Source organism: Tenebrio molitor, chromosome 4 (assembly GCF_963966145.1).
Source record: "Tenebrio molitor chromosome 4, icTenMoli1.1, whole genome shotgun sequence".
Taxonomy (NCBI): Eukaryota; Metazoa; Arthropoda; class Insecta; order Coleoptera; family Tenebrionidae; genus Tenebrio; species Tenebrio molitor.
In genome coordinates, this window is record NC_091049.1 from 8,488,027 (window position 1) to 8,503,402 (window position 15,376).

At 41.9% G+C, this 15,376-nt stretch overlaps 1 protein-coding gene across 7 annotated transcripts; it reads right to left on the reverse strand.

Annotated features, from left to right (window-relative positions):
• Nucleotides 1-22: 22 nt before the first annotated feature.
• Nucleotides 23-15,366, reverse strand: LOC138129080 (myotubularin-related protein 3). 7 transcript variants are annotated; one of them, XM_069045331.1, is made up of 14 exons: nt 15,213-15,348; nt 15,000-15,111; nt 9,783-10,072; nt 5,821-6,019; nt 5,160-5,749; nt 4,908-5,103; nt 4,574-4,756; nt 4,334-4,507; nt 3,567-4,273; nt 3,139-3,439; nt 2,974-3,081; nt 2,700-2,780; nt 1,381-1,583; nt 23-1,278 (listed from the first exon to the last, which is right to left on the reverse strand). In XM_069045331.1, the coding sequence occupies exons 1-14, from the start codon at nt 15,215-15,217 to the stop codon at nt 1,077-1,079; spliced, it is 3,351 nt and encodes a 1,116-aa protein (XP_068901432.1). In that variant the 5' UTR covers nt 15,218-15,348; the 3' UTR covers nt 23-1,076. The 7 variants fall into 7 exon arrangements, with proteins under 7 accessions (XP_068901432.1, XP_068901434.1, XP_068901437.1 ...); XM_069045333.1 differs by having other exon boundaries at nt 15,000-15,134; XM_069045336.1 differs by lacking the exons at nt 15,000-15,111; nt 15,213-15,348 and adding exons at nt 10,803-10,914; nt 10,971-14,072.
• Nucleotides 15,367-15,376: the final 10 nt, after the last annotated feature.

The window sequence follows — 15,376 nt, forward strand, 5'->3', positions numbered from 1 at the left end:
GGAAGACATGATGGGACCCGTCCGTAATTAAATATTTTATTGGCAACTAATTTTAAAAATTACACTTCTAAATCTGCTAAAATTAAATGCAATTATCTATGTTTAATTTTACAAATATATACCAGAACTAATCGGGTTTAGAACTGTAATTAAAACCTAACGAAACGAAAAAGTTAAGAAGCTGACCCACCGCATTTAATGCCCTGGCTTAGAAAATATCGTAAAGGAACTGTTGTTATATTTTTACAATTAAATACTTGTATCATCTTATATACATTATAACATCAAAAAGTGTAAAGAAATACATAATAGTGAAAAAAAGGTATGTACAATTTCCGCAATGTTTTCGTGAACTTGTGAGTCTAGACTTTTTGAAAAATATTGCGAAAACCAACAACTCTACAAAATCTATACATTAATGGTATATAAAATAAAATAGTCATATTTTTTTTTGATGCACTTCTACACACCGATGCTCGGCTTCGGTGCATCGCTAACAATTATTGTACAAGGATCTGTCAGTTTTACATCTGGAAACATAGATAACACGGCTAGATTTAATGTCATTAATGTTGGGTCTGTCTCGATCTCTAAGTTCCAATTCCTTTAACAGTGACGTATCATTCAACTAGTGCAAAAAATTTCGTACAAATTTTTATACCTTTAATTCATGTCATCACAGTGTTCTCTTATAGTTAATCCGTTACAAAAGTCAAAGAAACGTCGATGCAACAACGCATACAAACTGGCAAACTCCCATGCAAAAGCAAACAATCCCGGTCCGAAAGAAAATAATAGCCAAAGTGCACTGTGTGTATTTATTTTTGTCGACTTTACTTTCCGATTAAGAAACATTCAACATAAAAGACAAACGAACAACAATTTGGTCAACAACCGATCGATTACATTTTCCAAACGCCAAAAAGAATCCTCAACAAGCGCGGTTTTTCGTTCGAAAAAAGCCCAAAAAAAAAGTCAAAGGAGTCATCTAATCACAGTACGTTCAGCCTTTGTTTTCCATTTACGACGCCGCCGCCGCAACTTTGGAAAATGCAATTCGCCGCGAGTCGCCGTCATCAATTGCTGGACGCCGTTATCTGGGGGTTGCTGTTCGTCGGCTGGCCGTTGGTGTGCTTGCATTGGTCCGGCACTTCGCCGCAGTCTCTTCTCAGCTTCGAGTAGCATCCGGTGCAGACCCGCACCGGGTTGTACAACTGTTCGGACGGGAGGGGCGTGCTGTTTTCCGAACAGCTGGCGCAGAAAATCCGCCCGCATTTCCTGCACAACGAAACGGGTTAGTGGGAGCCTGGTTCGTGCCGACCGAGGCCCCGCCCCACGAAACGGATTAGTGGGGAGGGCCTGCCCTCGGACACCGCCTACCTGCAGTGGTGTTTCCTCTTGCCGACCCAAAACTCGGTCTGGCAGCCCGTGCACCGGCTGACCGCGTGGTCCGGCACCCAGAGCGTGCACTCCGTCGGGATGGCGTTGTCCTCGAGGGCCTCCCACGACAGGTCCGACCGGAGGGACTCGACGGCGGACGCCTGGCCCTCGCCGCCGCTGTACACCGACTCCACCACCGAACCCTGGAGAACAACGAAACAACGTCGGTTGAGACGCCGCCTCCGCGGCCGTCGACGAACGCACGACGAATCGGTGTGTGCGAGAGAAAGAGGAAAAGAAATGCCACCAGACACAACGATGGAACTGTCACACGATCAACGGAGAAAACTGGAGTCCAGTCGGCCGCGAAGCGACTGTCGTCTAGGTTTGTCAGTTTGGCGACAGTCGGGGTCGTACGTGTCGGTTTTTCCACGGCCAACTGGCTCGGAAAATCTTTGCGATCGTGTGGAAAATTCGGACGATCGGTTGCCTGCGAAAACTAGAGTCGAGTCTTGGATCGATTCGGACGGATTTTGACTGTCAACTGACAAAAGTAGGTCACCGCCGGTCGTTCCGGGTCACGATTCCGGATTGTGCATCACGAAGATGATGATTCGGCGCTCGCAATAAAGATACTTTGACAATACTTAAAAATTTATTTTACAACAAAAGTTCTCTTAACAACTACACAAAACAAAACAAAAACAAAATCTAAAATATAAATGAAAACAAAAATTAGTATGAATTAAACCAAGACATGAGATGTGTTTCATAATTTTTATTTTCATGTAATTTATAATCTTAGAATTTATTTACACGTTCGACTCAAGCTTTATTTTTGTTTTTATTAAGTAACAACACTTTACAAGTAATTTTGACCAATAACATTTCTTACTTAGTGTTAATGTGATAATCATCTGCTTTGTTAACACTTTCCTTTGTTTCTTTCTTCAAACTTTACAAAAAAAAATCTTGTCCAAGACAACGACGTCGTTAACAACAAAAAAAACCTGTCAAGTGAGCTTTTGTAATTTATTTTTCGACGATAAAACAACAGTTCTCGCTGACGCCACCACCGACAGGTGTGACCCATTTTCCACGGTACGAACCGATCACCGACTCGACTTTGACGTTTTTCGTGGCCGCTAGAACCTCCCAATTTTCCGGATCACACTGTATACTGTACACGAGATAACACGCATGCTGCTTTTTAATCATCAATCAGAGTCAACTCAAATCGGCAACTTCACACGACATTAGTGTGTTAATCGACAAAAAAATAATAAATAAATGCTCTTTATTCTGACTTGTTGACTGACCCTTTTATTGGTAACGGGGCTCGAAATTCTTTGGGGACTACTCGGTCCGCTCCGTATAGACGATTCCGACTCGGTATCGGACTACGGCAAGTGAAAGAAAGAAAAAAAAATATGAACGTCACAGTGATTCGCTTTGAATACACAGGGTGAGCGATCAGGAACGGACGGAACGAAGAATCGATCGCGCCACCGTCCGAGTCGACTCCTCGCGTTGTTACCTTTTCACTCTCACCCTGTATATCGTCCAAGTGTCGCCGATCGCCGCCGTACTTACTGCATCGTCGATCTTCTCGCTGTCGTTGTTGTTGCACTTGTGACAGAGTTGCTTGATCAGCGCTTGTCTGTACGTGTGCACCTCTTTCTCCAGGAGTTCTTCCTTCCGCTGCAACGAGACAAAACACTCTCCATTCCCGTGTCGATTGTTTTTAGTCGAACTCACCCTGTGCTCCTGGATGATCTGCCACAGCCTCTCTTGTGCCACTGACGTGACAGGTATCAAACCGTCGTCTCCCAGGTTGTACGGATGCGACTGGTGCCAGGGTCTGTGGGGCAGACCCGGGTCCCAACCGCTGCTGCTCGACGTCCTCGAATAGTACGGGGAAGTGCCGTTCTTGGACGCGTCCGTTTTGTTGACGAATTTCAAATTTTGAGCGCACAGCTTGTAACCGTCCACGGCGTCGACGCCGCCCCCTTCCGGACTCTGGAGCTTCTCGAAACCGTTCACCTCCAGGGGTGACGAACTGCAAACAAAACGGAATCAAGACTGGGTGGCGGGCGTGACAGAGGGCGTGGCTTCTGGATTCTCGATTTCTATTAGGCTTCGTCTGTTGTGCCCCGCCCTCCGTACCAATTTGTGACCGTTCTTACCTGAAATTGTGACTTTCTGAAACCAGCGTGTCCGTGCTGGTGTCCACCGACTTCACCTCCGCCGCCCCGACCTCCCCACAGATCGTGTTCTCCGACCTGCTCTCGCTCTTCTCCGTCAGTTCGTTATCCGAGTCCGCGTCGGCGGCGGCGGGACCGTGGGACGGCGTCGTCTCCTCGTCCAGACGAATGTTCTTCATCGCGTCGCGTACATCGTCCTCGCGACCGTTACAATCAGTCTTATCACCGTTTATCACATGGTCTCTTAGGTAATCACCGTCGGTGGTGGAGGCGGCGGCGATACCGTTCGCCTTGAACGTCGACTCTCCGCCGCCGTTCACCTCCTTGAACGTGCAGTCCTTGTAACACTCGTCGGCGTCGCCGCCGTCCGAGGTCGGGTGCGGCATTTTCGGCCGCCCGTTCGCCACCACGACCTCCTGCTGGGCCGACGCGTTTTCCTGAGACATCACCAGCTTCTTGTCGATGTTGATGCTGGGATCGCTGCTGCGTCGGAACTGGCTGGGGTAGACGTCGGCGGCGTTGATCAGGTCGCCATACGACCGCGTCTTGGTCATGTGCGACGGGGAAGACTCGGGCGGGCCGGGGCACGAGCCGGAGCCGCCGTCCGTGCTAAAATTTGCCTCCCAAGAACCGAGGTACACCTCGTGCCAGAGGTGAAGGTCGCGGACGTTACACTGGGGCCACAGCACCTGAAACGAATCCCAGAATTACGGAAACCTGCGACGTCGACGGTTCTCCGCCCGGCTCACCTTGCTCCCGCAGCTGTTCCCGGGGGAGGCGTACAGGTGGTTCCTGAAGCGGGGTGAGTTCAGGAACTCCCACACGGAGAAGGTCTTGCCGTTCACGATTTTCATCCGTTCTTGGAAAGTGTTACACAGAAACGTTCCGTACAGGTTGGAATAGATGTGTTGAGCTAGTTTTACCTGGGGAATTTATTTGTTTTTAGTTTGTGCTTTTTTTTCTTCCATCGGTGGGTGGTGGTGACTCACGAGATAAGAGTGTGAAAATTCAAAAGCGCACGAGAACTGGAGCAAAAGCTGATGGACACAATCCAACCATTGCAAGAAGACTGGACATCGTTCGTTCGCGTCGTCGTTGCTGGAGTGGCCACACCTGTCGGCGAACTTGTGGCCGAAAGCTAACCATTCACGCTCGATCAGAATGCGAAAGCCCTAAGAAACAATATTTAATTCTGACAACTGAAGCACTAGTTCCTTCAGTATGAGGGCGCCGCAGCGGCGCCAAACCAATCATCTCGATGTCGCCGCATCGGCGACAAACTATATCCAAAATTAAATAGACTTATAATTGGCGGTAGCTTACGTCGATCGTCCTGTAGAAGGGGTCGAGCAGGAGCTCTGCGAGGGCCACGATCTGGGGCGTCCTGTCCCAACCGTCGGAACAGTGCACCAGCACGGGCCTGGCCTCCCTCTCGACGGCGTTCACCAAAGTCACGGCGGCCTTCATCAGCCCCGACATGTGTTGCAACCAGCGCGTCCCTTCCAACTGGCTGAACCAACTGCGAAACGATCAGTCAGCTCCACGAAAGTCGCCTCGGACGCGATCGTTACTCACTTGGGTTGGTCGGCCGAAGAGGTGCAGAGCAACCTGAGGGCGTTGAAACTCTTCCGGATGGAATGTATGTTGGCCAGGTTCATGAACTGTATCTCGCAGTTCGGATAATACTCGGGGCACTCGCAACCGCCCCCCCTCGCCCTATTCGCCACCGCCGTCGTGTACGACCTCGCGTCCATGATCAACACCTTTTTCTCCTTGTTTGCTAGTCCGGACGGCGCGATCTGGAGCGAGTCCTCCGAATGGAGCGAACCGGGCGAGTGCGACAGCATCGTCTCCTTGTCGTTCCTCTGATCGAAGTTGCACGCTTCCGAGATGGCCTTGATCAGGTCCTCGTCTTCGCTGGACCTCCAACCCAACCAGCCCACTTCCGGCTGGCTGCAGCGCGCTATCACAGCGCCGTTCCCCGAGTGCCTCCACACCACCGCCGGGATCCTCCTCGAGCTCCTGAACTTGGCGACGCACTCCAACGTCTCGTCGTTGATGCAAGACGGGACTATCAGGTAGGGCGGGTAGGTGGGACACAGCTTGTAGTTCCTGTTCGCCTCGCTGATCCTCCAGGAGTCGCCGGCGAATTGCAGTCGCTCCATCTACCGACAAAAATCGACATTCACACATACGGACGACAGGTGAAAAACCATGAAAAACGCGACAAACCCACCTCATCCCTGAACAGTCTCTGGTCGAACGTGTACTGTCTTAAGTTTGTGATTCTCTCCTGGACTTCATCGCCACCCTTGTCCTTGGCCCAGATGAAGTGGTAAAACGCGAAAATCTGATCGATTTGGCGTGGGGGCTCGGCAGCTTTTGCGATCCGGTCGAACCATTCCATGCACGTCTCGTTGTTGCCAAAGGTGCATCTGGAAGACACGTTTTTCAATTAGCATCACCACTTTCAAACGAACAATTCCAAAAAACTGGCAACATTTTTTTTGATAGATCTGACATCTCGAACTGTCAAACATTTTTTGACAGATTTGACATCTTGATTTGTCACTTTGACATGTTCAGTCGAGACCGACTATAGAACCAATCGGGAAGTGTCGCACCAGGATTGGCGACCGCAAAGCCAGTCGATTAATAAAGTACCGACACGATTTGACGTTTATATAAAAGGCAACCGTAACGATTTTTTCGCTACAAGAGGCGCTGATATCGCTATTTTGACTGGCTTTGGTGAACATTTGTTCACCAAAGTCCATGGATTTATCAGTAATAATTAGTAATTTATTAGTAATAATTAGTAATTCATTACTAATAAATCCATGCCAAAGCCAGTCAAAATAGCGATATCAGCGCCTCTTGTAGCGAAAAAATCGTTACGGTTGCCTTTTATGTAAACGTCAAATCGTGTCGCTACTTTATTAATCGACTGGCTTTGGGCGACCGTACTAAACTCCTTTTCAATGAAATTGGCATAAGAGCAGGCCATGACCATGTAAACAGCGCTTTAGATGTGAAAGGTACTTGACACAAAAAGTAACTAGATTTGTCAGTTTTGTCACCCTCTTTTACTGTCAAAATAGTAAATGAAATTTGTAAATTTATTTTTCAGATTTCTACTATGAATTTGCCGCTTTGTTCAACATATTTAAATGCGATTTAAACAAATGTCATTTTAACTGTCAACATTGACAATAATTTACTGACATGCAGTACTAAAAATAAAGAAATACAAAAACACTGCAAGCAGGCTATACACATGGCTGCCAACAGAAATTTGAATTTCCATAGCCACCCTTATGCCAATTCAATTGAAATGAAGTTTAATTCGCAGTTCAGCCGCTGGCGCTGTCATCACAAAGATGCACTTGCAGCTTCGAACAACCAGAAACGATTCGAAGTTTTTTTTTTGCCTTATCATTTGTGTCTTTCCAGACGTGCAAGTCATATGATCGCGTAACGTTTTCTCATTTTTTTTTCCGTCAAAGTAACAAAAAAATCTCCTTATTTATTGTACAGTGTGGAACAAAATGGTTTTCATCTAGTTTGCTTTGGAATTTTTGCACATGTAAATATTCCTGCACCGCTCTACTTTTTTTTTTTTTTGAAGTGCCTAACTATTAGTTCTGTCAATAAATGTCATTAATCGAATTGACAATTGTTACAATTTACAAAATTGAATTAACAAACGTTGGTGGCCACTTTCAACACTAGCTGTGACTTGCTTTTGTTAGCTCCTTTTTAATTTCAATCTTAACTTTGCATTCATATCATCCCTTCGCAATAAATCACATTTGGAATTTGGATATATTATCTATTCACTTTGATTGTGATCGCAACGAAAAAAATAGTAGGCGCTGTTTAGCTGTGTGCTGCATACGTTTTACACTAAATATTTATGTGGTGTGAACATGATGTGAAAATGTCAGAATTGTCAAAATTTGACAATGGTAGTAGTAAAGCAATGATTTCAATGTATTTATCAAAATTAATAACGGAAATCAATATTTGAAGTAGGAGAAACTTAAAACGTTTTTCTGATTCTGTGATCACATCTGTTGAAAAGTGAGGTTATATCCAGGTAGGTACAGATCATTCAATGTCAAAACTTCAAAATCACCTCATGCAATTCTCAATATAAATGAAGAACGAAGGAAATGTTCATTTGTAAGTAAGACAAACACGAAAAATGTCTGGGGATTACTAAAGGTAGTCAGACCTTTCAATTAATTGCATTAATACAAATATTTTCAGATAAAAACTAATCAGACAGAAAAAACATGAAGTTTAAAAAAATGTTTTATAGGTAGGAGATTAAAAGACAGAAGGCATCAAACTACAGCACTTAGTAGCCAAAATGTACAACAAAAAAGCACAAATAGAGTTAACTTTATTGGTGATGTTCGTCTTTGTGAGTTGTTTTCCGTTGGTTTCAATAAAATGTTTCGAAACAAGTTAATATTAACCCTTTGGTCTCTACTTTGAGAAGACGATGTGGTATTTCCTTTTTGAATTCTGAAATTTCGTACCAACACTCAATTTTATAGATATGCGCACAAAGTCTACATCGAAAAACGTTTGCGCAAGTCGTTCTCCGTTCTGTCTTCTGTGAGCGTGACGTTTCTGCCACAATGGCGCCTCCGAGAGTTGCCAATCTAAAATTCCCTATCAATAACCTAACAACTATTATATTTTGAGGTTAGGCCTTTTTTTTTTGTAATGCAAAGGTAACTACAGGGTTATTCTAAATTATTGTAGTCGAAGTAGGCGTAAAAACTGAATGTAAAATTTATGGTTGCCGCCCCACATAAAAAAATTATCAAAATGATGTGTTAAATTGGGTGCAAAACAACTCAATATTTTTAAAATTGATTGTAGAACAACTCAATATTTCTGGATTCAATCGTTAATTTAACAAAAATAAATAAAATCTTCATCACCGCACTTTTCACCTAAAAAATGACAGTGACAGCGACACAACTGATAGTTCACATGAAAGCGGCAAAAACGTAATAACATGGGCATGGCCTACTTTGACTACAATCATTTAGAATAACCCTGTATATGCCATTCACGATTGTTTTAAACACGCAGAAGGCGGCGATATTTTTTTGTTAGATTGGCGTCAGGTCCTGTCATATGATGTTTCGTTATTAAATATTCGTCTTGTTGTCAATTCCCTAATTGATTTAGTGCAATTCAATTATAACCTAAAATAGATTTATTATGCCAAATCACAATATTGCCAACTAAAATGTCAGATTTTCATAGACAGTCCGAATTTGAAACAATCGTGAACGGCTTATAGATGAAAATAATTTTATTCCACACTGCATTTACTTAACGATAATTGTTTTCGATAAGATACGCTGTTTGCATCAAATAAATAATTCTCTCCGTCGTGCATTTTACGAATTATCTACAAGACAATTGTCATTGTTTGTTTACCACTTGTTGTTATCTGTCGAAACGTGTTTCTTCAAATCTGTCACGTTTTTGCGTCGCGACTCTCAAAACAACCTCATCGATAACAGATTTGGCCGGTCGCAAATCGAAAAATTTCCATGAATATCTGACCATCTGGTCAAACCCCACGACTTTTCGTCCTCACTCGGTGTAACAAAAAGAAACTAGTTTGTCGCCTTGCATCAACGACGAAAACACGAAATTCCTTTGTCGACAATAACAACTGACAACCGCCGTTATCAATCATTATTATTATCATCTTTGGTGGTCAATCGACATTAGTGTTGTTGTTTTGTTATTTATCGGCGCTATTTTTTACGACAAATCTTATCGCCAATTGTTATCGTACAAACTGAAAATGCAAGACTTCGTTGAAAAATTTCCACTTCGACTCGAATCACTTTTCCGATTCACCCGGTACACTCCTGTCGAGCGGGAAAGGTGACGGCGAATTAATTACACCGAAGGTTAGCCGGTCTGCAAGTTATTTTCTTTTTTCCAATCCGTCTTCCTCGTTGTCGACGGTCGCGTTAAATACCAACGAAACGTCGAACCGGAACATCCGACGACCGTAAAAAATTCGAAATGAGAAGAGGATGGGCGGAGCGTCGATTTGCACGGCGACCATACGGCGTCCGCACCACGTGATGTCCACTTCTCGTTTCCGCATCGAAATCGATTCGATTTGAGGGACAAAACAAAACTCCTCATTACCGATAGGTCCTGGCGTCCTTGCAGGCGATATGTAGATAGAACAGATCCCGATGTTCCACCAGTTCGACCAGTCCTAAGGGTAGGTGATGGTGATTGTCGCCGTTTTGGAGATAAAGACGGTAATTGCTGAGTACTACGAGGCCGTCGACGGTCTTCCCGTGGTGGCAGACCGCCTCCCCCGTTAACAGCTTGAAGGGCAGTTCCAGGGGCGTGTCGCAACTGGGCAGTTGGTACATCTGGATCGGCAGGACGTGGCATATGGAGTTTGGCTGATCGGTCGTGTCCATACTCTGAAAGAAAAAAAAATGCATCAGGAAGTGAACCACGACGAAAACTGGGGTGGTGGGAATTTTGCAATCTTGTTAAAAATAAAGTCACGTGGCACCTTGAAATGAAGCAATAAAAAAGTACCAAGATGAACTTGATACATTTTCAGAAGAACAACGAAAGCTGCAGTTATTTCTAATTACAGATAGAAAATAAATTAATGAAAACAATTTTTTATTGTAGTTAATTATTAGCAATCACAAGTAATTAATTACGAACTGACTTGTATTATTTTCGATCATAAGTGAGTCGCAAAAAAGTTGTTTGCGCTGACACAGTTGAAATGTTACAAAAGAATTTTTGGACTAAAGCACAAAGGAGAACTTGTGGTGAAATTACTTGTCAAGTAACTTAGAAATTATACCGAATTAAAAATTAGAATTAATTAATTAATTTTTGTATTGTAAACCAAAAATGTTATGTACCTACTAAGTTGATTAATTATAATTAAGAACATGTCCAATTAGGAGTAAGTAATTAGAAAGAGGATTACAGAAGTAATAAATTTTAAGTAATCAGAAATTTTAATTTCCGAGAAATCAAAATTCCTGATTGTTAACAGATGTTGCCAGTTTGAGCGAAAACTTGTTCCACTCTGTATATAACGAATAAAAAATTCCAAAAATCTTTCTTAACGCACGTAAACTCCAAAATTGTCACGGGACGAAATTAAAAAAAAAGTTTTCTTTTTACCTTATTTTATTTTTATATTTATTTGCCTTTTTCCAAAATTGTCCAAAAACGAAATTTTCAATGACATCACCTCTAAGATACACAAAATTTTCCTCCACTCGTACCAACATCCCTACAACAAAACAACCCCCGCGGTTAAAATCCAAACACGCCGCCCCCGCTCTTTACCTCGTATCGTCTCCGAGGGGCGCTTCTCGCTGGTGATTTTTTTAATTACAAAACCGAAATGACATTCCCCACGTCAGAATTGACCGTCTGTCAATCTCGCGTTTTTAGGTTAGAACAATAAAGTTGCCATGACTCGGGACATTCTTTATTGATCACACACATTTCAGGGAAGGTGATTAAAAATGTGCGCGAACAACGCGACAATTGCGTTGTGTAACCATTTACGGAGCAATTAAATAAAAATAAAAAAATCTACTGGAACACCGCAAGGAGCCCACCTCGATCCAACACTCTTCGACGGATCGATCGGCGACGCACTCACTCGACAAATCAAACGAAAAATTTTCTATTTTTGGTCAACATCGTAGATAATCGTGTTTGTTCAGTGATGAGTTCGAATTCTGGATGATAATTTATCTGTTCGAGTCACGTTTTTGACGGTCGATTGTTCGACAAAAAAAAAGATTTTTGTTTGTCCAAGTCTTACCTAACTTTGGCTGACCCGATTTTGCGCCACTATCTCGTCTACCATAAATTAATAATGTGTGACGGGGTAACCGTAAAAGTGACTAACAGGTAGTGGAAAGAGGAGACGTAGAAAGTTATTTTCTGACTAAAAATTAGCCGAAAATTATGCAACATTTTGCTAATTGGAATTGCTGATTTGTATTAAATACAAACGGGTGAAAAGCGGTGAAGTTGGTATTAAGTAATGATTTGTTGTCATTGTAGAGAATCGTGAAATTGAATAAATCAGTTTAATTGGGCAGCAAAACAGCATTTCTAAATTATTAGTTATTCCTAATTCTTACAGCCTAACCAACCACGAGTTATTGTAGCGCAAAACTTTTAAAAACACATCTTGCTGCTCATTTTTTGGAATTTGGTGGTCTGCTTTTGTCTATTTTTTTCATTAAGCCTCGACACCATTTCTTCAATCCTTGATCATTTTTATTGCACGGAGTCCTTTTCCTAGATATATTTTTTCATCGCTTTTACGATGGAATACTTCAAATAAAAGGTCCCATGAACTCCAGCCAAGATTTCTCGAGCCAATGACAAAACGACGACGTCGAGAAAAACATCCGCACTGAGGATTTATACTCTTCTTATAATTTTGTATTTTTCTGACTTCCTTCTTAAGTTCTTTTATTGCATGCATTTGTGTTTCTCAAAATAATACTGCCTCACTTCTTTCTTGGTGCTTTTAACAGTTTCTCAGTCAGTCTTATGTCGACTTTTTTCCCTTTCTTTTACTGGAAAATCTACGTTCATTTTTTTTTTTTTTAATTAATTTGTTATTCTTTTGTCATAATTTACTCCTTATGTTTCATTTGAAGGTATTATTTGTTTAATGTTCTTTCTTTCTTTCTGATTTTACTGTCCTGTTGTTTCTTTTTAAATATGTAATTATTTTATACACGCCTTTTCTGGTCTTCATAATTTCCTTTTTTTTTTCCACTTTCTGCAAACAGCTCCTTAAACACCAAAGCATTCATTTTGACCCTTTCTTCTTTATCTCTTACTCTTCATGCATCTTAGTACTTATCTTTTTACTGTTGCTCATACACTGAAGGTATAGTATATTTATTATTTTTTGTAATATGCCCACGTCAATTTAATTTTTCTTTAGACCTTATTTTCGAATTTTCTTTTTTCAATTATTTCCTTTCCATTCACTCTCACTCTTTCAACTTTGCTCTCAGTTAAATCATCTTAAATTCAGCTCTTTTCAATAATTCCCTGTTATTTCACAACTCTGTTTCTTCAGTAAATTTTTATTATCCTTTACTGTGTACATTTTTTCTTTTTTCTTTTCATTCTTCACCTGTTCATCTTCTTACAATTTTGTAACACCATCTCAAACTCCACTAACACGTCATCTTCCTTCTATCCTTTCAAATTTCCATACAACACTTTTAATTTTTATTTCTTTATCATAAGTCATAACTTATCCATCGAGTCCTTTGCAATCCCGTTCTCATCTCCACGTTTTACTATTTTACTTCTACATCATTTCCCTTTTACTTTGACCCCTTCTTTCTATCCTGTACTTTGAATTAGTTATTTTCATATGAGTAGCGCTGTCAGATCACGTTTCAGGTATGAGGCCGAAATTTGAAGCACGAGGCGTCAGCCAAGTGCTCCAAAACAGGCCGAATACTTGAAAACTGACAGCGCACGAATATTGAATAACATTTTTCGTGGTTCGTTTAGGAAAAGTCTTAAAAAACATTAATTTATTGTAAATTTTGAAGTTATCTTTGACAGATGTCAAGTTAGATATATAACCGGGAAAGTTTATATATTTAGTTATATACCATTTTCCCCGTTACATATCCCAGGAAACGAACACGAAAATACATTTCCATGTTTCTTCTTTCTCAGTTGTCCAAATTTTCTTTTACAAAATACCGCTTTTATTTTCATTCGATCTTCATAATTTATTAATTCACTATCTCATTTGTTTTGGCTTTTAGGAAACAACATTTTGGAAATTGCATTTTTTTTTTCTTGGATCCTCCTTACCCGGTCGCATTGCTTCTCACAAAAACTGCACTATTTTGTATTCTGCAATAAAAATAAATAAAAAATCAAGACGACAATCTTCTCTTGGAAAAACCTTAAATCGATCACTATTCGTTTCGTCACTAAACCTTAATCACTACTGGGTATCGAACCATCAAAACGAAAAGTACACACCACGTGGAATTCAGCCCAACTAGTTACTACGTAAATCGACGGACCGCCCACGTACTTCTCGATTTCAACATACTCTACATTTTTTACGATTCTCGTCCAGATGTAAAACTTTTCTCCTTTGTTTCCATTCCATTTTCCAAATCCATTTTGTTCATTTTTACTCCGACTTTCCTGCACCGCTCTGCGACAAATCTTGACCTATCTTCATTTCTAATTTGTTTTCATTCTTTTTTCATAATTACTCCATGGTGAATCTCATTCATTTTCTCTCTTTTCTCGAGACATCATTCTCGCAACTGCAGTTTGTACACCTCTTCACCCACTTTCTAACCACTCGAAGTCACTTTGTCAACGAAAAAACGGCACAATTTCTTGCTTTTCCAACATTTCACACTCAATTCTTATTTTGATGATGAAATAAAAACACAAAAAAACTCACCGCTTCAGAGACGCAATTCGGTGGAGTCCATTGCGACAATTTTCGAAAACTTGACGAGAACCAATCGAACAACGACCACTTAGGTGTTTAGATAAAATTAAGGATCTCGTGTGATTTCACTTATTGCAATTATTTATTTAACATTTCGATTTAACTGTCGTGTCAATATTTACAAATATAAACAGACACAACGCAAATAAACAAGCCGGGACCCTACACAAGCTTTTTAGCGGTGATCAAGCCCTCGAATGAAGCTCTGACTCGCAGAGGACTAAAATTCGTTCAATTAAATCTCAAATTCATTGTCGATTTGAGTAACGCTCATTAACTCGGACATAATAATTTTTAAAAAACGGCCGATTTGTTGCAAGTTGCTCGTTCGTTCGTCCCAATTATTCGATGCACGGATTTATTCATGGCCATCAATAAATTAACAATCTCTTAATTATTACATCTTCATTAAAAATAGACCAATTAAGAGGACCTTGGGTGCATAGACCCTCAGCGACGGCGAGTTTTTAGCAAACGGTTTGTTCTGTACCCGCCCCCGCTGTGGGGGCGGTCCTCCACACGGGCGAGCTTTTTCGGAAAATGTGTCAACGCGGCCTGCTTGCACGCTTTGATTATTGTCAAATTGGTGGCATTGAGCGTGTTTACGGTGCAGTCTGGCAAGCGCCCAACCAACTCCGGGTAGAAAATAAAGAAACTGTCTTATCATTGTGCGGCCCACACGGGGCTCAGGTGAAAATGGGGCCTCGTGACTTCGTTTCGGCGACAACGCAAGTTGTTATTGATTGGGGCAATTACACAAATAAGAGCATCGTTAAATGGATGGAAATGGAAGAAAGCGCTCGCACAAACAGATTAGCTTGTTTGATGTTTATTACTGGAGGATTAGCGAAGGCGCCGTGGTCGGTCTCGTCGTCCCGCAAGGGGGCACCAGGAGTCACCATTTCTGAAGTGGAAGTCTGTGAGGGCGCAGGGACGCCTCCGGGTCTTCTGGTGGGACACTTAAGGTAAAACTGGCGAAAATCCGGACATTGTGAAATGTCAAATGCAGGTGAAAATCGCAACTGTGCACCAATGTAAACTGTACTCACTGCATGGGATCCGTCGGCCTGGCAACCTTCACTCGTCCCACGACATACCACTGATTACGAGATAACAACAGATAACCCAAAGTGTAAATAAATATGCCACCCTTTCGGTTCGCAAATGATAACACTGGACAACGTCCTTGTGACAATCAAAATGGCGGCCGTGA